Below are 23,350 nucleotides of genomic sequence, written 5' to 3'. Positions count from 1 at the left end.
TTGACGGCGCATACGACTCCTCTCCCCTACATTCCATATTTTGTGTGTGTGTGCGTTTTTTTTTTTTGTTCACTTGGTCGTGCTACACGCTACCACGTGCCTTTATATATTAATTATCTCCGTTACAGAATACGTTATATCATTATAATATTATTAATCACAGATTATTAATTATTAGCTATTTAGAAGACAAATAAAGATTTATCTAGATTATTAAACATAAATACTGGTGTAAATTAATTCATTTCCTCACAAATTATTAGATTGGCCAAATTTTCCAAGGTCAAAATTTTATGATAATTATTTACTGGAATTTCGAAAAAAACTTATTTATCGAAGTCTTGAACAATTTTTAATTTAATGATAATTTTTACTTTTGTAATTTTAATTTACTAGTTAGTAATTTATTTTAAATTTCGAAGATTAATTTCACTTATAATTTTTACTTTTAACTTTTAGAATTATTTTAGAAGTTGATTTTAATGATTAATTGTATTTTAACTTTAATAATATTTTACGTGATTTTTATTTTAATTTTAAATTGTTTTAAAATTGATTTGACAGATTTTATTTCACTTTTGATCATTGGCTTGATTTAACTTAATTTTAACTATGACTAATCATTTTAATTTTATAAATTTTATCTTAAATTATTTAATATTTTAATTTGTAAATTTAATTATGAATTTACCCTTGTGGAAATAACTCTCTGAAAAAACTCTTGAAGAGTCTTTATAACTCTGAATAAGACTTTTCGAAAGTCTTCACATCCCTAACTAAGTAAAGGAAAGACTTAATAAGTCTTCAAAACTCTACAAACCCGAGTCGAAATATCAAGCGTGATTCCAACTTCTCGAGCGTTTCAAGCGTAACTCCAACGTCTCGAGCGTCTCAAACGTAACTCCAACGTCTCGAGCGTCACAAACGTAACTCCAACATCTCGGACGTTGCAAATGTAAAAATAATGTTTTAAAAGCATAACCAAAATAAATTTTATTTCTTAAACGGTAAAAACGTAAATTAAACGTATGATTTTCAATACAGTGAAAATTCACAATGGTTTTGAAACTCCAAAAATTTAATAGGGACAGAAAAAACGATTCACTTTTATCAAGTAAATAATTCTCCTCGAACTTCTTTTCATGATCGAGGTATATTGCACGCCTTCTAAGCAAAGCGTTGAGGTAGTACTCTATTTTTGACATGTCAAAAAAAATAAACATGTCAGGCTCATAAAATATATTTCAATAACAATTATTTTGTTTTATATATTAAATAATAACATTAAAAATAATTTTTTAATTTTAATTAAATAGGCTTAATAATAGACTTATCAAGTCTTAATAACTCTCTGAGAAAGTCCGAAATTGCAGGAAAAATTTAACTTTTTAAGAGTTTTGCAGAGTTTTGAAGACTTATTAAGTCTTTTCTTTACTTAGTTAGGGATGTGAAGACTTTTGAAAAGTCTTATTCAGAGTTATAAAGACTTTTCAAGAGTTTTTTTAGAGATTTATTTCCACAAGGGTAACCTCTTTTAATTTTGATTTTAAATTATTTCGAATTTCGGGAATTCACTGTCAGACTTAAATCTTAATTTAGTTATTCTTAACCTCGACTCATAAATTTAGTTCTTAATTAAATTCAGATAATCAATTAATTAACCTAGTGATTGGAAAACGGAAACTGGCTGGTGCCTAGTGTTTCCTTCAGCAACGCAAAAATTTATACAGAGGTTAATTTTCGGTACCTGAGATTGTTGTTATTTCCTGGTGACTTTCGTTGTTTTCTTCAAAACGTCTTTGGGTTTCGATATCTACTACAACAATCTCCACTGCTCTAGCTAACTGCTCAATTTGATGTATGCGCTGTGTTTTGGAAATTTTTAGCGATGTTTACTAATCTATAACCACAGTACTATTAAAGCAATTATCCAAAATATTTAAGCTGGCTAAATAAATATATGTTATTAATATTGAATTATCGCTTTACAAGGTTCCACAAAAGATTCGAAGGAACAGAGGTAATTACCTTGTGTTTTTAGATTTTCGTGGCAGTTTTGTTGGGTTCCGGCTTCACAATGTCTTCTTTCGGTGCGACAACTTCACTCTTGCTCGGTGTGAAATTATCCCCACCTTCGGAACGCTTACACTCTAGGCCCCGGAACTTATGTTAATTTTATTCTAACTGCGCGAGCATCCTAGACCACAGCACCTTGTGATCTGTTGATAATCAACCGCGGCTAGGGCGAGGACCTTCAACGGGTAATGGAGGAGCCCCGTGACATCCCCCCCTGCCCCTTTACCAGGGCGTGGTGGTCCCAGATGTTCGCAGCTTCAGGGAATAGACCAAAAATAAGACTTTAGTTCAGAGTAAAGGTGTTAACTTTTTATTGTTTGGGTACATCTTCCTTGAAGCCTTCGTCGTCGTCTAGCACCAGCAAGTCATCATCTTCTGGTCCTCCAGGTACTCGGTCATTGAAAACGGGGACTTCCCCATTGCCAGAATCGGGTGACTTCGGTGAACGTACGTTTGACTCATAATCCTCGGGTTGAAGTTAGCGTGGTCCTCGGTTCTTCCTTCCCTTTTTCTTCTTCCTACGCTTCAGCTGGTTAATTAACGCTTCCTACCTAGAAGCTTCCTTCCTTTGATCAACCATTGGTTCCGGAATAGCATTTTCTGGAAACGGGAGTAGTCCTGGCAAGGCAGCGGCTTCGTCCTGCCAACCTTCTGCGGTAGCTGGTGATTTATCCTGGTTAATTGGAGACTTACTGGTCTCTCTGGGGTCAGATGTCGGTTGTTCCACTTGTTTTGGTGTCTCTGACTTATCCCTTTCCTGGGAAGACACCTGAGACATAACCGTCTCCAAACCTTCTGCCTGGTCTTGATGTTCTACCGGCTGGACTGCTTCATTGAGAGTTTTCTGGAGGTTTAGCGGGAGTTTTCTGGAGTGTTAGCAGGAGGTCCCAGACGTCTCCAGACTCCTTTAGATGGAACAGAACAAAAAATCGGGACAAAGAATCTACCTACTGGTCGTGGCGCAAGAGGTGCGGCCATAATAGGCCTCAGCAATAACAGTGGTTCTGTTATCGACGTTGGAAAGCAAGGTCTACCAGATGTTATTGGCACGCAGAAGGAAGGGTTTGGTGAGGGGTAGTCAGAAGGCGTGAAAGGTGTCGGCGCTACCACAGTTGTTGGTGTCATTTGGGCTGCTGAAGACGGTTCGGCTACTGGAGAAGATGGATCCGCTCGGGATGGTTGGATCGGCGAGCAGTTTAGTTCTCGAGAAGATGGAGCAACCTTTTTAAGAAAAGGAGCCCAGGTTTTTTTTGTAGTAAAAAAAAAAACTGATTAGATTTTGCAATTGATCGGTGTAGTAGCTTAAAAGTTATTCTTTATCATAACTGCAAGGGAAATTAAGCAACAATAATCGATGGTTCCTGGATAACCTTATTTATTCCTTCTCTACAACATTTGAAGTTTCTACTTTTCCTAACACCTGTCCTGGCTGTACAGAACTATCCTCCGTTCTGATTAACGGTTCACCATCTAACTTTTCCAAACTTGGCAATCGCTTGGCAACATCAATTCTCCAAGAATCCATCTGAAAATATAAAAAAATTCAGGTATAAATAAAAAATAACATATAAATTTTGAGTCAGTTTAATTGTAATATTACTTCCCTAGCGGATTCAAAGACCCTGCATAAACTCGAATTTTACGCGGTTTACACGGAATAAACTACCTTTTGGAGTTTAATCGGGGTATAAATGGAGTATACCTCGTGCAGGAACCGCCAGGCATACAACAATACTGATGACTGGCCTATTAATGGCTTACAATCATCGGCCAATTGTCAAGATATCAGTATTGGGCCATTAATGGTTGATGAGTGGACCATGGATCTTGTATCGAAATCACCAGTGATACACTTGGCCAGTCATTCAGCCAATGGTTGGCCGATCAATAGGTAACCTTGATTGACCGACGATCGAATTACATTAATGGGCCAGTAATACTCGATAACCGGCCCATGGATTTCGTATCAAAGGCACTGGTTAAGCAATCGGTCAGTAATCCAGCCGATGGTTGACCGATCAATGACTATCGATGGCTTGCCGATGATTAAAAAACATTCTTAATCCAGTCGTAAGCTACAGAAGGTTGACAATATTTTGATCACAATTTTCGCGCTATATTATAAGTGGATGAAAAATTAATCTATTTTCAATTTTATTAAAAATATTCAAATATTTTTTAAACACACAAATATTTATTGAAATATTTATTTGATTTAGTTTTGTTTAAGTTTTTTTTTTTTTTTTTTTTTTTTTTTACTAACAAAAAGTGATTCTGGTTCTTTTTCTTTTTCAGTTTGAAATTTAACGAGTTATGTTTTAAATTACTATTTTTTTTTCTTTTCCTGATTAAAAAAAAGTATTGAGACAAAGAAAAAAGTATTGAAAAGAATTGGTTTACTAGTCAATCTAATACTTTTCAATATTTTTTTCTTTGTCTCAATACTTTTTTTTATTCAGGGTTGTGACTCGACTATAGATTCATATACTTGTGGAAGTTAATCGAGACTATAGAGATTATGATCTATTGTGAGACCTCGCTCCCTACACATGGTGTGCTAGGTGAACTTATTAAAAAATTTTACTTGTTTTATTCTATTATCTATTATGTTGCACAGTTATTATCAAGTAAAATACAAGATGAATTAGAGTCTGTAGATAATAATGATATGATTATAATGGAGTTAGAGATGAGGAAAATAAGCTTGAAGATTAGGAGGTTAACCATTTAGAAACTCCAGGTTATGAATCACTATCAAATTCTATTGATCACAGTGATCAAGTGACTAAAAATAATGGTGAATTTAAATATTGTGCTAGTGATAATCGCGATGTTAGTACACGGGAAGAAAATTGAAGGAATTTTTACTATTTCAATATCGTAATTTTTATTTCATAAAATAGTAACGGTGGACTATACTTTTCATTTAGTAATTTTTACGATCTACTATTGTAAATTTTATCCAACAAACAAGATCAGCGAGAGACTCAAAAAGTCCAATACTATAGAGCAAATTGTACAATATATGTTTATGAACTTTACAATTCAACTATTGTAAAAATTGATAGTCAGTTTTTTTCAAAGAAGTTTTAGGGAGAGAGAGATAGAAGGTTGAACTAATTGCTACTTTTACAGTAACCGAAAAAAGAAATCGAAATTTTTCATCCTATCCGAAGTATCGAACCCAGAACTTTTTGTTGGCAGCCAGGGACTCTTCCTCTACGATATCCAAAGTAAACTACTACCAAAGTCCTTCAACATTTATAAACTCGGAGTTGAGCGCTGTGCACGGCAATCACTCACACTAATTGAAAAACATTCCAATGCCACTATTGTAAAATTTGTTACACTTCTATTAGAAAGATACAGAGGCTGCACTGGAAATTTTAATCTCTCACTGTTTACAATAGTTATATCGCTCTTTTTCTAATCGTAAGTTGTAAAATTTTATGAATAAATAGTAAATTTTCTTCTAAAACATTTGATAATTAATACTAATGAAAGTATAGTCCAGCGTTACAATAGTTGTATCCTAAATTTTCTCCGAAATTTTTTTTCCGTGTAGAAAAAAATAGCTCAATCTTTGGCCACACATGGGCGCTTCCGATCATCTCAGTTTTATCTTATTTTATTTTTAACTTACTGCTACCCGGAAAAAAAACAGCATGCATGATCGTGCTTGACCAAGCATGAATCAGGCATGATCATGCATGAACTGTGTATGATTGTGCATGATAATACATGAGTCGTGTATGTTCATGCACGATTGTGCTAAGTAATGCTCAATCGTGTACTTTTCAACATGCGTTATTTCGCACGGTCTGTCATGACTATACATGATCATACACGACCATACTCGGCTGTACATGACTGTGTACCGTGAGAACTGAAAGGCCATGCATAAATCTACATGACGGAGTATGGCCTCGTATGGCCAACCAAAAAACTTGCTTGATCAAGCTTGATCATGCATGATTCATGCTTAGTAGAGCTTGATCATGTATAAAGTCGTTTAACACAGAAGGGACTACCATGCACGACTGTACATGCCCTTGAACAGTCATACATAATTCATGCTTGACCAAGCTCGATCAGGCATGACCATTTGTGATGGAATAGAATAAGTAAGCATGAACCTGCTTGACTGCGTATGGCTTTGTACGATCATTCATGATCGGGCTTGGCCAAGCGTGACCATGCATGATAACTTTTTCCGTGAACAAAATCAATACCGGATACAATATCATTATGAATTTGATTCTTAATGTTCTGAAAGTTTGAAAATTCGATTAGAAAATTATTATTATGTTATAATTTTTTATATATTGACTCAAATTTCAAGTCTCTTTTCCCTCAAGTATGAGTACTAAAAAAGTTATTCTTATTTGATTTTATGTATTACAAAAAAGTTCACTTTATTTCACAACTAATAGTTATAAAAAAATTAGGAAAACGGTTAATCCTGAAGGACATCCCTGCAACTTCCCGCTAAATCTCTTCAAGCTCAAAAATACAATTTGTGTGTTATTTTCAGCTCTCCGAGCTCAAAGATATAGCTTTTCTATGCTTTTGGGCTCTTCGAGCTCAAAAGTCTGACAGAAGTTTCATAGAACGTATAAGTGTGTATAAATCAAATCAAAAGTTTTAATTTTAATTGTTTTTTTTTCTACTGCACTTCAAACGTATTAGGTTCAACACTCAAATAATCTTTATTTTTTTCTGAGCATTATAATACTTTTATAGTTGTATAAATTATCTTATTCTGAATTTTCGTTATTAGTAATCGAATTACATTACCCTGGTTAAAAATATTGATTGAAAAGGATTGAAAATGATGAAATTAGAATACTTTTGAATAATTTCAATTCTTTTTCATGTATATATAGATATACAGTTCACATAGGGTGACTGATTCCCAATACTTTTCAATCAATATTTTTAATCAGGGTACTTTCACAATTCTGAATCACCCATAGATGCTCAAAATTTTCCACAACCGCTACAGATAATATTCGAACTTCCATGAAAGCTTTTTTATTTTGTAATAAGAACTGAACGATTTTCGCCATCCGACCGTCCTCTAATCTCATGAGCAAATTGTTTGTTTTTTGGGCTTGTGTGTAAAGAACACAGTGATACATTGTTTTTTTAAATAAACAACGACTGTAGTATCGTCCTGAGCTTTCGAATTCATGATCACGTAAATAATCCATCATTAACGCTCCATTTTCAGATTTTTCAGATTTATACACATTTTCCCGTCTTTTGTTTAAAATTTTCTCACAGAATTCCCGACAGGATTCATCTGATTCTTCGGACAAAATTTTTTGGAAGTTATTATAATTAATAGGAGCTATGCTTCCCAATTTTATTGAGCAGTTAGCGGACCATATATTTGAAAGAGATGTTTTATTAAGAAGTACTGTGACGGGAAGACCGTCTAATCGGCCCAAAAATGCTCAGCCAGAAGTGGAGCAGTTGGATCCACATTTACTCCAAAGAATGAAAGGTAATCATACTATTATGTTCTATTCCATTATTCTGGATGTATAATCATTTTCTAGCATATTTATGCTAGTCTTAACTAAATTTTGGCGACAGTTAACGAGCTACTGTTAGAAATTATTCATTATTAATTATTTGTACTAGTTTCACGAATATTTAAATATTGGCTCTACACGTCTGTCCATGCTTGTTTTCTAACAACTTTAAAAAAAGATCAGCATTTAGGAAAATTGGAGTATTACCTTGGTCGTATGATTGCCGCTATCAAAAAAAATTAGGAAAACGGTTGACCCTGAAGGCCATCCCTGCAACTTCCCGCTACTTTCGTAATTAAGCGCTCTAAATTGCACTTATTATGTTTTTGAGCTTTTCAAGCTCAAAAATTTAATTTTCGTGTAGTTTTGAGCTCTCCGAGCTCAAAAGTTTGATAGGAGTTCCCGAGTCAAAATTAAAAACATATTTTGAGCCTCCACAACCTACCGGAGGAGTTATAGGTTGAAATTATGGTTTTAGATTTTTTCGAGTACGATGACGCGTATATCAGAACTATAATTTCAGCCTACAAGTGGTATTTTTGTCCGCTTTTACCAAAGTTAGGCCGAAATCACGGTTTTATAACCATAAATTGAGCCTACTGAGCCTACATCTCTACCGTACAAAAGATTCTTATTTGTTAATATAATGTAGACGAGGAGAAAGAAAGGAAAGAGGAATGGATCCAGATAAAAATGGCTGCCGTTAGAGGCATTCTATGTCCAGCTCATATGCCATTTGATAAAAAATGATAAAAGAAGGATTTTGACAGTGTCATATCTATATTTTGTTGTTGATGTACAGCTATCGCAAGTTCAATAACGTGTGATTCTTAATTTCGACCTAACATTTGCTAACTATAGAAATAAATTGAAAATCTGTTCTAACCGAGATTCGAACCTGAGATGCGCGCTTGCCAGATCGATAACTAACCCTTACACCGTACGACCGATGAGCTAATTCACATCTTATCATTGTTATAAACTAAATCTATATGGTGACGATTTTTCTGAAATTTTTTTATCTTTCTCTACCCTATTGAAAACAATTGTCAGAATTTTTTCGAATTTTCTTACCCAACCAAAAAAAAAGTTATGAGTTATTTAAAAAAAATATCTTTTTTTTTTTTTTTTGGGTAAATAACCATAACTTTTTTGAAAATTGGCTTACTGGGATGTTTTGTTTTTTTGAAAATTCTTGTTTTTAAATGTACTTTCGAGAAAAAAATGAAAATAATAATGTGGATTCATATTCAACGTTTTTTTAAACTTTTGGAAAAAACTAAAATTTCGGATGATTGCCATTTTTGATTTTCGATTTTTTTGTTTTATAAAATACTTTAGTATTTTCTGCGAATCTCCTGAAATTTTCAGTGGCATTTTTTTTCTTTCTATTTTTTTTTAGAAATGAAAAAAAAAAAATTTTTTTTTAAATGTTTATTTCTCCTGAAAATTTTTCAGCAGATTGAGAAAACTTCAAAATCCGAGAAAAAAAATAAAAACAAAAATTAAAAATAATAATCATTCAAGAGATTTAATTATTTTTCAATAAAGTCAGATCAAAAATCAAAAAAACCATGGAATTGTTCTTTTTTTGTATTTTTTTTTCCAAAACTACATGCAAAAACAAAACAATTAAATTGTTGTTCGATCCATTTTGGAGCAATGCATGAACTCTCAAAAATTTTGAGGCAATTAATTTCAAACAAAATTTGATTGAATTTATTTTCATTTACACAGCTAAAAACATTTTTGTTGAATGATTTATAAACAGTAGACTTGTGAATGGAATATGATTTTATTTTTTACACGTTTAAGTAATTTACATATTCTAAATTGAGGATAATTTGAGTATTCTCTCACAATTAGATAATAGTTTTCGAAAAAAAAATACAAGAAAATAATCCAATCTTATCGATGATTGTCATTTTGAACTTTTTTTAATTTTTTTTTTCTCGGATTTTGAAGTTTTCTAAATCTGCTGAAAAATTTTCAGAGTGGCATAACGAAAAACAAACATTGGAGGAAAAAAATTTTTTTTTTCATTTCTAAAACAGAAAATATAGAGAATAAAAAATGCCACTGAAAATTTCAAGAAATTCGCGGAAAATACTGGTTTAAAAAAAAAATAAATCGATAATCAAAAATGAGCATCATCCTCAAATTTTCGTTTTCCTTTACAAGTTTAAAAAAAATATTGAATATGAATTCGAATTATTGTTCTGACTTTTTTTTCTAAAAAGGACATTGTAAAAAAAAAATTTTAAAAAAAACATCCTAATAAGTCAATTTTCAAAAAAGTTAAGGCTGTTTAACAAAAAAAAGGCTATTTTTTTTAAATAACTCGTAATTTTTTTTTTTTTTTGGTTGGGTAAAAAAATTTGAAAAATCTCTAAAAAGTGTTTTTTGTAGGGTAGAGAAAGATACAAAAATTTCAGAAAAATCGAAAATTGACGGGGTCAAAAGTGGTCGATTTGGCATGAAATGCTCTGCCCCATATATTAACCTGAATATTCTAACGATAAACGTTAGAAAAAATATAAGTTGAGATGTTATTGCTTATTACCGTCCGTATATTTTATGGATGATTGCTAAATTGTTGTAACGTTAATTACAATAGTCATAATTTTTATTTTAACTCTGCACTAAAAAAATTTTTTTACACAGATAAAAGTTAATAGTTTTCTAAGTCCAGTTTTTTACTTAAAAAATTTTTTCTATTATGAAAAAATTCTATGTTGTAAAAAATAAAAAGATGAAATCAACCTACAGACCCCCGATGGAGGCTCTTTAGGCTCAAAATACCGTTTAAAACTGTGATTTCGACCTCCACAGCCTATTTTTAGGCCGATGAGGGTAAAAATACAGTTTTCAATCTCTATGCAAACCCAAAAACAAAAGAAAGGAGGCTCATGAGGCTCAAATCACTTTTTTAATTTCGACTCGGGTTTAATAAATCACTATTTTTTTAATTTTCAAACCGCAATAACTTTTGAATGAATGAACCGATTTTCATGCGGTTAGCTGCATTCGACGCAGTTTTTCATCACATACATTCATACATACATACAGGCATAGTAACACCCTCGCGGGAATAGTCAGGGAAGCTTCCTAGGACCTCAAAACGTCGAGATCTGATGAAAACTCGATTTTCGAAAAACGGGGTAAAACCAATAACTTCCCAATTTTTGAAAATTTTCAATTCTTAGCAAGAAGTTGAAAAAAAAAGAACTATTTAAAGTATAACTTCTTAACGAAAAAAGATTTTGAATCGAGTGAATCAGATGATCCAGAAAAACTTGTAATCGTTGACCAATAAATAAACTTCAATTATTATAATTCGTTTTCAGTTATTTATGTTTCAGATTTGGTTACACTAAATTTAAATTTGCTATCTTAATCTGGTTTTGAGAAATCTCAAAAATGAAAGTTTCCACCCAGATTTTCAAAAATCGAATTTTCATCAGATCTCGACGTTTTAAGGTCCTGGGACGGTCTCCCGATATGTCCTACAATGATGATTGTATGTCCACATGCGCGCGCGCGCGCGCGTGTGTGTGTGTGTGAGCCTCTCATAACTTTCCAACGGCTTGACCGATTCGAACGAAATTAGTGACATTTGAAAGGGGTTGATTTAACTTAAGGTTCATTTAACTTAGATTTATTATACTATTTGAACTGATTCGGAACAATAGATGTTGAGAAACCTCCAATATAACAATTTTTTTTTGGTATAACTTTTGGGTAGACATCAGTAGCCCACAATCAGATTACCCAGATCCAACATTGGACAGAATAATTTTACCAGAATTGCGCTTACCCAGATTTCTGAAATACAGTACATCGTTTACCCAGACATCCATTTACCCAGAGTTTCTCTTACCCAGGTATCCGTTAGCGCAGAAGATCGTTTACACAGGCATCCATTCACACATGTTTCTTTTGCCCAGACTTTTGAATTTTATCTTGGTAGTTCAATACAATTATAGTAGATGGCGACAACATGATCAATTTATAGTTATTTTTAACTAAATAATAAAAATCAAATGAATTAACCTTTAATAAATGTATATTTAATTATTAAGATAATAAGAGTACACCTCAATAATATTAATCTCATAAATAAATAAATAATGCACAGTATTTTTCTCGTGGCGGTTGAGATGGAAAATTATAATAATAATTAAGTTAAAGTTTGCCATCCACATGTTCCATTGATAGCTGGTAGAGGCGTGACCGAGTTTGTAGAACCGCCATAAATTATGATTTAAAATTCATAAATGCTGAAAAATTTTTTAAATCAACACTGGTTGCTGGGACAATGGAAAAACTTGATTTCAAGGTTAGGACCGATGTGCCAGTGCAATCAACTCATTATAATATCAACTCAGAAGGGAATGACATTTATGTTGAACAATTATCACAAGAAAATGAAAATAATTAATCGTTAATTATATCTAAAAATTTCAATTTGGACTACTTGTTTTATTTGTTCAATTAATTTCTTTTCTGTGTTATTGATAATGAATAAAAAAAATTATAACATTATAATATAATAATAATAATAATAATAATAATAATTACTTACCGATTTTATTGTGGTTCAATTTTAAATTATCCTCTAAATAATTAGTTCGCTCCATTTAATAAAAACTTTAACTAACACACTTTATTGTCACTGTGGTAACCGTGTCATTACCCAAACGCTCTCTGAGATTCGGCTCCTCTTTTGGCTACCAACCTATTTCATAATTTTAAATCATAATTGATCATGTTGTCGTCATCTACTATAATTGTATTGAACTACCAAGATAAAATTCAAAAGTCTGGGCAAAAGAAACCTGTGTGAATGGATGCCTGTGTAAACGATCTTCTGCGCTAACGGATGCCTGGGTAAGAGAAACTCTGGGTAAATAGATGTCTGGGTAAACGATGTACTGTATTTCAGAAATCTGGGTAAGCGCAATTCTGGTAAAATTATTCTGTCCAATGTTAGATCTGGGTAATCGGATTGTGGGCTACTGATGTCTACCCTAACTTTTCAAATGATTTTACCGATCGTTTAAAAAAAAATGAGAGAAATTAATTTATATTAATTAATAACCATTGCAAACTCAATTTGTTTTATTATAAAATTTTTAAAACTCAACGAAAACATGATAATAATATAATAATTTTTTATAAATTAATTCAAATATTAACTGGCCAAAAACGGTGCTAAGGTGGCCAAAAACAGTACTTCTACCCTATGTATCTTTTAGAATTAAAATGAATTAAAACGTCGCAATTTTGAATTCGTTTCAATACTTTTTAATACATCTTTGAAAATTGAAATGAATTCAAATAATAAAAGATTGAATACTTTTCAATACTTTTGAATACTATTTTAATTAAATAAAATAAAAAAAAAATTAAATACTTAAAAATTTTTTTGAATATTTAATTTTGATTCAAGTAGTTAAAGTGTGAATTCAATCCAATACTTTTTAATACTATCATGCAATTTGGAAATAATTCAATTCATGAAGATTTGAATCGAATGTAATAGTTTTTAATTTTTTTATTAACATTAAAATGGATTCATAGAATTGAAAGTTTTTCAATACTTTTTTTTAATCATTCGAATGACGGGGCCTTACCTGGCCCAGTACTGGGTAATCAAGCTTGGCGCACTGACATTGGGCCAAGACTGGGTAATCAGCCTTGGCGAACCCAATGATTATCCAAGTTTGGGCCAAAACTGGCTAACCTAGTCTTGGCCATTCATTGGCGACCCAAGCTTGGGCCAAGGCTGTTTAACCCAGCCTCGGCCATGCCAATGATTACCCAAGCTTGGGCCAAGACTGAGCAACCAAGCCTTGGCTGGCCCAATGATTGCCCGAGCCTGAGTCAGAATTAGATTCCCCAGCCACAGCCATTCAATAGCGGCCCAGACTTGGGCCAGGACTGAGTAACCTAGCCTTGGCCACTCAATGGGAAATCAAAGTTAATCAATCATTAAACAATAGAATTTTAAACAGTAAATATTTATTGTTCAACGAATATTTGTTAGCAAATGCTAAAATTGAAAATTTATTATTCAACCAAAACATTTGCATACCGTCAAAATTGATAGTTTTTAGAAAATTAAAATATGAAATTTACAGTTGAATCTTTAATATTGATAATTTTAAACATTAAAGTTTATAATAAGATATTAAAAATATACAGAACGATGTACGAAATCTAAAGTAATATAAGAACGTGACTCTTGCATTTTTTTAATAACTAATAAACATTTGTAAAAAAATAGTTAATTTTTATCTAAACACAATATTAAATAACATAAATTATATAAATAATAAACCGTCACACTTGGTCACTATATAGATTTAGCTTATAAGAATGATGAGATGTGCATCAACTCACCGGTCGTATGGTGTAGGGGTTAGTCGTCGGTCCGGGAAGTGCACGGCTCGGGTTCGAATCTCGGTTAGAACGGACGCGATTTTCACTTTATTTCTATAATTAGTGAAAGTTAGATTTAAATTAAGAGTCACGGTCTGAATTTGCGCTAGCTCTACATCAAAATTAAAATAAAAAAATAATACTTACAAAATTCTTTTTTTATCATTTTTTATCAAATGGCATGAACCAGACTTGAAAATTAACTATGGTCCAGTTCTGGTAACCAGGCATGGGCCAGTAATGACAACCAAACGTGGAGCAATTTTGATTACCAAGCCTGGGCCAAGATAGGCTGACAAGCTTGGGACAGCCTTGGTTAGCAAGCATCGCCGAGATCTGGCTACCACGCATGGGCCAGCCTTGGCGATCATGCCTGGGCCAATGATAACAACCAAGCCTGGCACCCTGTTATCGTCCCAGACTTTTACCAAAGCTGGGCCAAAGCGGGTTTACAAGCATGGGCCAGGGATCGACAGCATTGCGCCAAGCGTGGCCCATACCTGGCCCCGTCGTATTTTCCTGTATGGGAAATGGTAAAATTGAAAATTTATTATTCAACTAAAACAATTGCATATCGTCAAAATTGATATGGTCTTAAAAAAATAAAAACATAATAATTTACAGTTGAATTCTTAATATTGATAATTTTAAACAGCAAAATTTATAATGAGATATTAAAAAGACAGAACAATTTTCAAAATCTAAAGTGACAAAAGAACTTAACTCTTGCATTTTTTTTAACTGATAAACATATGTAAAAAATAGTTAATTTCTATCGAAACACAATATTAAATAACATAAATTGTATAAATAATAAACTGTCACACTTTGTCACCTTATAGATTTAGTATATCAGAATGATGAGATATGCATCAACTCATTGGTCGTACGGTGGAATGCGATTTTCACTTTATTTCTATAATTCGCGAAAGTTAGATCAAAATTAAGAGTCAACGGTCTGAACTTGCGTTAGGTCTACATTAAAAATAAAACAAAAAAAACACAATTAAAAAATTATTTTTTATCAAATCGTGAATACACTATGTTTACGATGAATTTGCCGTGTTAATATCGCGAATTTATTGTATATTTTTTGTGAAAACATTACGATTTTATGTGAATTCATTATGAAAACACTGTTTACAAATGGAACAAATGCACAGTGTTAGCACAGAGAAATCGCACAACTTACACGGAGTTTTCACTGTGCTTTTACTGTGATTCTAAAATCACGAGGGATGTTTATCAAATGGCATAGGCCAGACTTAAAAATTAACTCTAGCTCAGTCCTGGTCACTGGTCTGCATATAGCATCAAAATTATTCAGTTTTTATTAAGCTTGCTTTGTAGTGAAGACCAGTCCAATTTCTATTCTGGGGATTTTTCTGATGGAGAGCCTACCCACCGAGGAATACGTAACTCAGCAAAACCGCGACGTAAGCCACATAGTCCACGCATAATTAAATTTATTAGTGTTTGATTTTTATTTTGTAAAGTCCATTATTACAATTATCTTAATTAATTTTTCTTTATTAAATAAATTCGTCGTGTAGTTCATAAGGAGGAGTTGATCCGAGGTACCCCTCGCGAGCTTCCTTCTATTGTTAAACTGATTAATTAATTTATTATCAAATTATTTCATTAAATATATTTGGTTTCGTAATTAAATTTACTTTTGGTAATTTATAATAAAATTAAATATTTCTAAATTTTGTCAATTATTTCTAACAAACGAGCCTCTTCCTCTCAGATTAATTTTAATTATCAATTTAATTAATTTATTCTGTGACCGAATACTTTGGATTGATCTACGCTCTGAAAGTGAGCACCGGCAGCAGGGAGACTCCGTTCCAGGAGGCCGAGTTTACCAAACATTGAATAATTCTCTTGGTGGCGTCCAGAAGACCTCTGGCGCGGAACTTAGAGGCCTTAATCCGGAGGTCAGAAAACTTGCTATTGAATCACTGTTTTAAGGTGAAGATTAAATGAATATCAAACTTAATTTCATACCGATCACTTACCTGCTCCCATAGGGGGGAGGGGTTAAACATGAGATGTGGGGTTAGGAAAGGGCCAGGTAAACCGAGAACTCCGCCGCTCATCTTACGGCAATAAAGAAAATTTGATTTCTAATTGAGAAATGTTGGATTTATGAAAGATTAAATTTGTTTAATAAACTCCCTAAATTTCCAAAGGATAAGGACAGACTCCCATATTCTGAAAGACATTTGTGCGAAAGCTGTATTGTAATTAAATTAAGTGTGAAATCATAAATATTATAGTCATTTAAAAATATATAAAGTAAGAAAAAACTACTGCTAATTTAATAAATTTTCAATAACACTGTTCGACACGAATTTTAGGCTTGACTACTTCTAAGTCTCGAATTTTGGTTCTTTTTACGTAATAAAATTAAAATAGTTTTTTCTTATTTGAAGTTTACTCTTATAGAAATCAGGGTAATATTTTAAATCAAAAGTAAAATTATCTGTTTCATAATGCTAAATATTTTTTTGTCAATCTGTATTATTATTGTCATTATGATTCATCTGATTAGTATATTTTTAAATTTGATTACCTCGATACCTTCGCACAACGGATTCCCAACAAACAATAATTCACGTAGGTTCATCATTTCTTGAAGACGCATAAACTCAATCCATTCTTTAACTAAGTTATTTGACATGTAAAGTACTTTCAAATTCTTCATAGTTGCTATACCTTTCATTTTTTCGATAGAATTGTAGGAAATCCATAATTCTTCGAGGGTATCAGCAAGTGCTTCAAGGCCGGTAAATCCTTTTATAACATTTCGTCCCAGCGATAATATTTTTAAATTTTTAAGAGAACTTATTCCAACTATTTTTTCAATCATATTAGTAGAGAGTGATAATTTTCGACATTTTGAAAATAATGAAAGAGAATTATCCATTTTTTCAACAGGGGGCCATTGAAAACTCAAATCCACTTCTAACGCTGATGCTGCATCACATTTATTCTCTTCTTCCCAACGACGAGTCGCATCTTTGCACGTTGTTGGTTTTGAAATTGACATAAATTTTGCGTTGTGTATTCAATGGGTGGACAGAAATGTTATATAATTTACTTTTTAGTGAAAAGATATTTAAATAATAATTCTTAAGAATGTTATTATTTTCTATTTTACTTGGTACGTATACGTAAGTAAACATCACAATAACAAAAAATGAAAACTGACTTAAAGTAAGCATTGATTTTCTGTTACTTAGCATTGGCAGTTACTAAGATACCATAATCAGTTCAGGGTCAGTTTAAGTTTAAGATAAACAATAATGAATTTAACAGATATTAACATGATTTATATCTACGTTTATATCCATACTACTACATAAATCTGTAGAATTTTTTTTATCTTTACTTCGTTATAACTACAATTAAATAGATTTTCACTTGAAATTAAATTTTTCATAACGAATAGAGAATAATGAGATTTAAATGATAAAATGATAACTCTAAGAAACTAATTTAAGGATATCCTTTCGCTCCAGTTGAGTCAAAATAACTGTAGTAGTCAATATTCGATAAATTCAAATAAAAAACCCATAAAAATTCCCAAAATTAAAAAATAAACAGTATATGAGGCATTAATCGTTGAAATTTTGAAAATAAAAAAAAAAAATAGTTAAATACAAAAATTAAATTGACTCTTGTAAATCAGCTGTTAGTAACCTGTCCGTGATTTGGCAACGCTGTATTCGGTTGTTTACATTTTCATTTGTACAGCATAACCTTAACCATGTTTAAGTTTTTGCAGTCAGTGTAAATAAATAAATTAATTAAAAATGTTTAGTCATAACCATAACATTCGAATGTCTCATGGCAAGAATGCTGGTAAATTTGTGAGTCTCAAACGTAAGCAATGGCTCGATAATGTTGTGAGTGCAAAAAAAAAAAAAACTTGAAGAAAATCCAGCTCCTGAAGATATTTACATTCATGTCAGTAACCGAGTGATTGATGTTAAATCTATTGCTTATGAATTGTGGTGTAATAAATGCAATTTACAATTAAGTTTAAAACACATTGTCAAAGAGGAAATTTTGGGGTTAGCAAGTATTTTTCATGTGAAGTGTACGAAATGTAAAAACATTTACTTAGTTAATACAAGCAGTTTTAAAACCAATGATACAAATCACAAACAATTTGACATAAACTTGAGACTAGCTTTTGGTAAGTATTAATTAATTAAATAAATACGTATTCTACGTGAATGTACATATACGTATAGTTAAATATTATTTATAAGAATTTTCATTTATCAACACTGATTATTTAATGTAAAAATTTCAGCTATCATTGATGCAGGGATTGGAGAAGCTCAGATCAACACAATTCTTTCTGCATTAGATATACCAATAATAAACAGTGCATTGCTGAAAAGATATGAAAGAATTGTTGGAGCAGCTATTGAACAGGTGGCCGAGGATAGTTGTCGAGACTTCATACGTCTAGAAAAACAATTAACAATAGATGCTGATAAAACACAATCCTCTGATACAACGTACGTAAACTTAACTCAAATAATTTTATAAAAATTATTAATATCAACATAATTTCTGAATAAACATCAATTATTTCTACTTATTACTTAAAAATATGCATGATTTTTTAAACACTCGACTGTTAATTAATTTGTTATCTTTCTATATCTGATAAAAAGGGTTTCTTTTTTTATTCACTTTCGCTTTTAATTTAATTACATGATTTGTAAATGATGAAAAATAAATACATTTTAATTGATCAACAATTATTTAACAGGAAACATCCAATTAAAATCACCAAAAAATTTATTGAATTTATTTTCAATAAAAAACTAACTGTTTGAATTGGTAATAAATACAACACCATGACGGTTTTATAAAAGGTAACTTTCTAACAACTAATAAATTATTATATACTGTGTGGCTATTCCAGTGATACTCCTTTGGTTACTCACAATCCTATTGAGAATCCTAATCCTACTGACTCTCCTACTCCAACACCTATAAAAGCTTCTAGAGATTCTGCATGGACTAAACGAGCATCAGGTCATTCTTACAATAGTAAAAACGGTATATTGATGTCATACGATCATACCATTATTGCATATTAATTTACGCTAATTAAATATACAGCGATAAAAAGATGTGTGTTAAAATAAGTAATTTTGTTCCAGGATATACGTCACTGATTGGATATTATAGTGGTAAAGTGATTTCTTACAACACTCGTTCAACAAGATGCTCAAGATGTGAACACGGTCATCCCAAAAGGGATCACGATTGTCGTGAAAATTTTGATGGATCTGCACGAGCTATGGAACCTGATATGTCTGTGGAATTAGTTACTAACAATAAACTCTTGAAGGAAGAAAATGTGATTATTTCTGTATTAATCGGTGACGATGACTCTTCAGCAATAGCAGCAATTCGTCGAGAAGCATTGCATGAAGTTGAAAAATGGTCTGATACTAATCATGCCAAAAAAAATTTTAATTCACGTTTATATAAATTGGGTTTATCTGCTAAGGTTGTAAATTATTTCGGACAGATGTTTGTCCGTGTTTTAAATCACAACAAAGGTAATGTTGAAGCTGCTGCCGAAGCTTTGTCAAATATTGTTCCTCATGCATACGGAAATCACGATAAATGCGGAGAGTGGCTAAAATGCCGCGAAAAAGACAATAATTTTATTTACAAAGATTTACCCAAAAAACAACCTTTAACTGACCCAAAGTTATTCGAAAATCTCAATAACATCTTTGATAAGCTATCAACCAATGCATCAAAGTTAGCACCATGTGGTTCATCGCAAAGCAATGAATCATTTAACAACATTGTGATAAATAAACATCCAAAAATAAATTTTATGGCTCATCTGAATCATTCGACTATAGAGTAGCTGCAGCTGTTTGTCAAAAAAATTATGGCACAAAATACATAGAATATGTTTACGATAAACTATCCCTGTCATGTGGTAAAAAAACTAAATTCTTCAGAGAACGTAAAGATGAAGCAAGAATTAAGAAATATAAAATTTCTCAAACGTATGGCTTTAAAAGTCGCCGATATTTTAGAAAACAAAAACGAGCTGGTAAAATTGCAAGCAAGGAACGTAAAGAAGGAACTTCATATCAAACAGAGTGTGATCTTGATGGACTCTCCGAATTAATCAAAAACTTCACGGATGTTAATGAAAATAGTGATCTAATGGAATGTGAACTTGTAATTTTTGACTTAGAAACCACTGGAATTTCAAACTCTGATGAAATATGTCAAATATCTGCATCATATAAAACTAAAACATTTAATGTATACATGCTTCCTACAAAAATGAATTATCATGCATCAAAAGTAACAGGACTTCATATAAAACAAAACAAGTTATATCTACATAATACTTGCCTTGAAAGTTTGTCTATTAAAGATGGTTTAAAAAGTTTTATAGCTTTTTTAAAAAAAACAAAAAAAAAATTAATATTAGTGGCTCACAATGCATTTAGATTTGATGCTTTAATGATATTGCGCCATTTGAAATATTATGATCTACTGAGTGAATTTTTATCTATTGTAAAAGGTTTTTCAGACACTCTACCTATACTAAAAAAACATTTACCAGAAATTAAAAAAGAAAAAAACGGATTGAAGCTAACAAATTTGGCCTTGAAATTTCTTGGTGACAACTCGACTGAAGGTGCTCACAATGGTGAAACGGACGTCCGACTTTTGAAAGAAGTTTTGCAAGCTGTCGGGGTAAAAGATGAGTTGGTAAAACAAATGGCTAAAACGACAATAAGCATTCTGGAGAAAAAGCAAACAGATCCTATCTTAGAAAAAAATAAATTAAGTTTAATGAAATTAAAACCTGAGGTATCAGCTATTTTCATAACTAAAATGGCTAATTCCGGTATTTCATTAGAAATATTAGAAAAAGCCTTCGTTACAAGTGGTGAAGCCGGGGTAAAATCATTATTGTCAGAAAATGTTGGTAAAAAACCACGGGTTACTAACACACCAAAACATTTAAATAATATTGTAAAAAAATTAATACTAGTTTTGCAAAAAAAAGAATAATAATGTTATTGTTAATTGTTATAAAATTGTACTTAATTATTACTATTAATTTTGCAATAAATACAACCTTTATGTACTTTCAATGAGAATCCTTATTACAATCAAACTTTAATTTTAAAAATAATTAAATTTACACTATTCATAAAAAAATCGTTTTTAATTTACTCATTTGTATCCTAACTTTATGAGAATAATTAAAAAAAATTATAATAAACAATGTGTGAGTATATCCTATCATATGATAAATAAATAAATAGACAGATGGTATTCTAATATTTGCTATTTTTTAATTATTATTATATTTTTCAATTCGGTAATATGAAAATTTGCTAACAATAAATTAACTAATAAGTATAAATGAAAAATATAAGTGCGTTAAAGTTTAGTTTGAATTCATTGAATGGTCTGAAGCTCGCGCGCTACGCAACGTTGCCAAATGTTTTGACCCCATTTTATTGTAGGTTACTTGAGAATTTTTGTGATTTTTAAATATTAATTTCTCAATAAATATCCCGGTAACTGATATATTTTATTGCAAAAAAGAAACCTGAATATTCCGAAAATCTAATTTTTAGTTTTTTTTTACTTCATCTAATTCATGACTGATAGTATAATTCGAGAAATACTGCGGACGTCTGACTTTCTCGTAAGACTCTGAACAAATACTAACATTTAAAAATTTTATTTTTTCAAAAATTTGTCCGGTAAAGTATAATTTAAACTTCACTATTAGATAAATATCGACCTTAACTATTAGAAAAAAATTAAATTTACTTATAATCTAATATTTTTTATTTTACATTGGCGGCGAAAGGACCTCCTTAAAATTAAGTTTAAATCATAATTTCGCGATATAGACCACACACTAAGTAATGCATTAGTGAACATTTTTTCAAGATTACAAAAAACAATATGGTAGACTATCAATTGTTTTTTTTTTTATACATTTAATGTTAAGTGTAATCCAAGTTTTTATATATTATTAATAGAATTTATCGATTAATTTAAAAAAATAAAAAATCTATATAAATATATAACTATTTAGATTCTGTCAATACATACATTTAAAAAAAATTTTTTTTTAATTTGTTTATTTAAAGTCGCATAAACTACTAAGGTCATGAGCGACTACGGTAGGGGGTAAACTTTTGAGATTGGAACTTGTTTTATCTTTTTGTGCAGCAGAATAATACACTTAAATATTGAAAATATTCATTGATGTACGCCGGACTCGAACCCGGTCCAATGCATTTTGGAAAGCAAGGGCCGGATCCGATAGGCTACTGCGCGCCTTTAAAAATTTTGTTTTTAATTAAAAAAAAAATAAATAAATTCCTCAGAAGCGAAAAAGATTTTAAAAACCAAAATATAATTATTTCAATTGAATCCTTAACTTTGATGATAAATCTTTACAATTTATTCAAGTTACTCACTCAAACTATTTTTATTCGACGTGCCTGACAAAAAATCATATAGAAAAATTTTATAGTTACACCGATAATGTTTAACAAAATTCTGATTTCTTAATAATCAATCAGATATTTGGCAAGTGAAAAATAAAAAATTAAAAAAAAAAAACCTATTTTTTGAATTCAAGTTAATTGATTGTAACTGGTGTGGTTTTGCGAACTTCCAAAATTTAAAAACTTTTCTATATATTTGGAAAGGTAGAAACACCAGAGTTGGATAAGTTTGACTAGCTTTTGTAAAAATTTTTTTATGGTTCAATATAATTAAATATAAGCTTCTAATAGATATTTTGAGAGCAGATTTTGTTATTTATATTTTAAGAAATTCGACTATTTCAATTTTTTTCCTCTTATTATCACCGTCATTATAGAATTTTAAATAATTTTACATATGATTTTTATGAATCAACAAACGTGTAAAAATTGCAAGCAAATTTTAATATTCTTATGATATTAATCAAAATCAAAACAGTGAAATACATCGACTAAAATTAAAAAATTTAACTCTGATTTAGACTTTCACGAGTAAAATTTATTGTATAATGGTTCAATTTATTTAGATATTAATTATCTAACTGTAGTTCATTTGCGATAATTTTAAGATCAATTACATAAACTCTTTTCATCTAAAGAAAACTTTAAATTTGAGCCAGTAATCATTAAATGCTACCTTTGATTTTCATTATTTACATATTAATTGTCGAAACTGTTGTTCTGATTTATATATATATA

General features: G+C 31.0%; 2 protein-coding genes across 4 annotated transcripts in view; one reads left to right on the top strand and one right to left on the bottom strand.

Annotated features, from left to right (window-relative positions):
- Nucleotides 1-17,357, bottom strand: part of LOC141526038 (dynein axonemal light chain 1) — a 29,115-nt gene extending 11,758 nt beyond the window's left edge. The window contains exons 1-4 of one of the 3 annotated variants that reach the window (XR_012478955.1): nt 16,639-17,357; nt 14,208-14,579; nt 14,022-14,114; nt 3,461-3,601 (exon numbers count right to left, since the gene is read on the bottom strand). Coding sequence is in view for 2 of the 3 variants with exons in the window: in XM_074240769.1 (XP_074096870.1) it covers nt 3,452-3,601; nt 16,639-17,115 (627 nt within the window). In the remaining variant the exon portion in view is untranslated. Of the gene's footprint in view, nt 1-3,441; nt 3,602-14,021; nt 14,115-14,207; nt 14,580-16,638 lie in introns of those variants that run through there. The other 2 variants (XM_074240769.1, XM_074240770.1) reach the window with 2 other exon arrangements.
- Nucleotides 17,358-17,624: 267 nt separating this feature from the next.
- On the top strand, nt 17,625-23,147 carry LOC141525999 (uncharacterized). The gene is made up of 6 exons (XM_074240710.1): nt 17,625-18,267; nt 18,388-18,598; nt 19,253-19,973; nt 20,153-20,487; nt 20,653-21,063; nt 23,134-23,147. Exons 2-6 carry the CDS (start codon nt 18,568-18,570, stop codon nt 23,145-23,147), a joined length of 1,512 nt encoding a protein of 503 aa, XP_074096811.1. The 5' UTR covers nt 17,625-18,267; nt 18,388-18,567.
- The last annotated feature ends 203 nt before the right edge of the window (nt 23,148-23,350 follow it).

Source organism: Cotesia typhae, unplaced genomic scaffold (assembly GCF_013202065.1).
Source record: "Cotesia typhae breed Kobodo isofemale line unplaced genomic scaffold, CoteBio_Ctyphae contig_30, whole genome shotgun sequence".
In the NCBI taxonomy this organism is placed as follows: Eukaryota; Metazoa; Arthropoda; class Insecta; order Hymenoptera; family Braconidae; genus Cotesia; species Cotesia typhae.
Note: the sequence above shows the minus strand (reverse complement) of the source record. Positions and strands in the feature narration are given on the sequence as shown.

Coding starts and splice junctions, on each gene's coding strand:
- LOC141525999 (XM_074240710.1), top strand. CDS start 18,568: ATGCTGATAAAACACAATCCTCTGATACAAC. Junction 18,599..19,252: donor ACACAATCCTCTGATACAAC/GTACGTAAACTT, acceptor ATTTTGTTCCAG/GATATACGTCACTGATTGGA. Junction 20,488..20,652: donor ACATAATACTTGCCTTGAAA/GTTTGTCTATTA, acceptor CTATTGTAAAAG/GTTTTTCAGACACTCTACCT.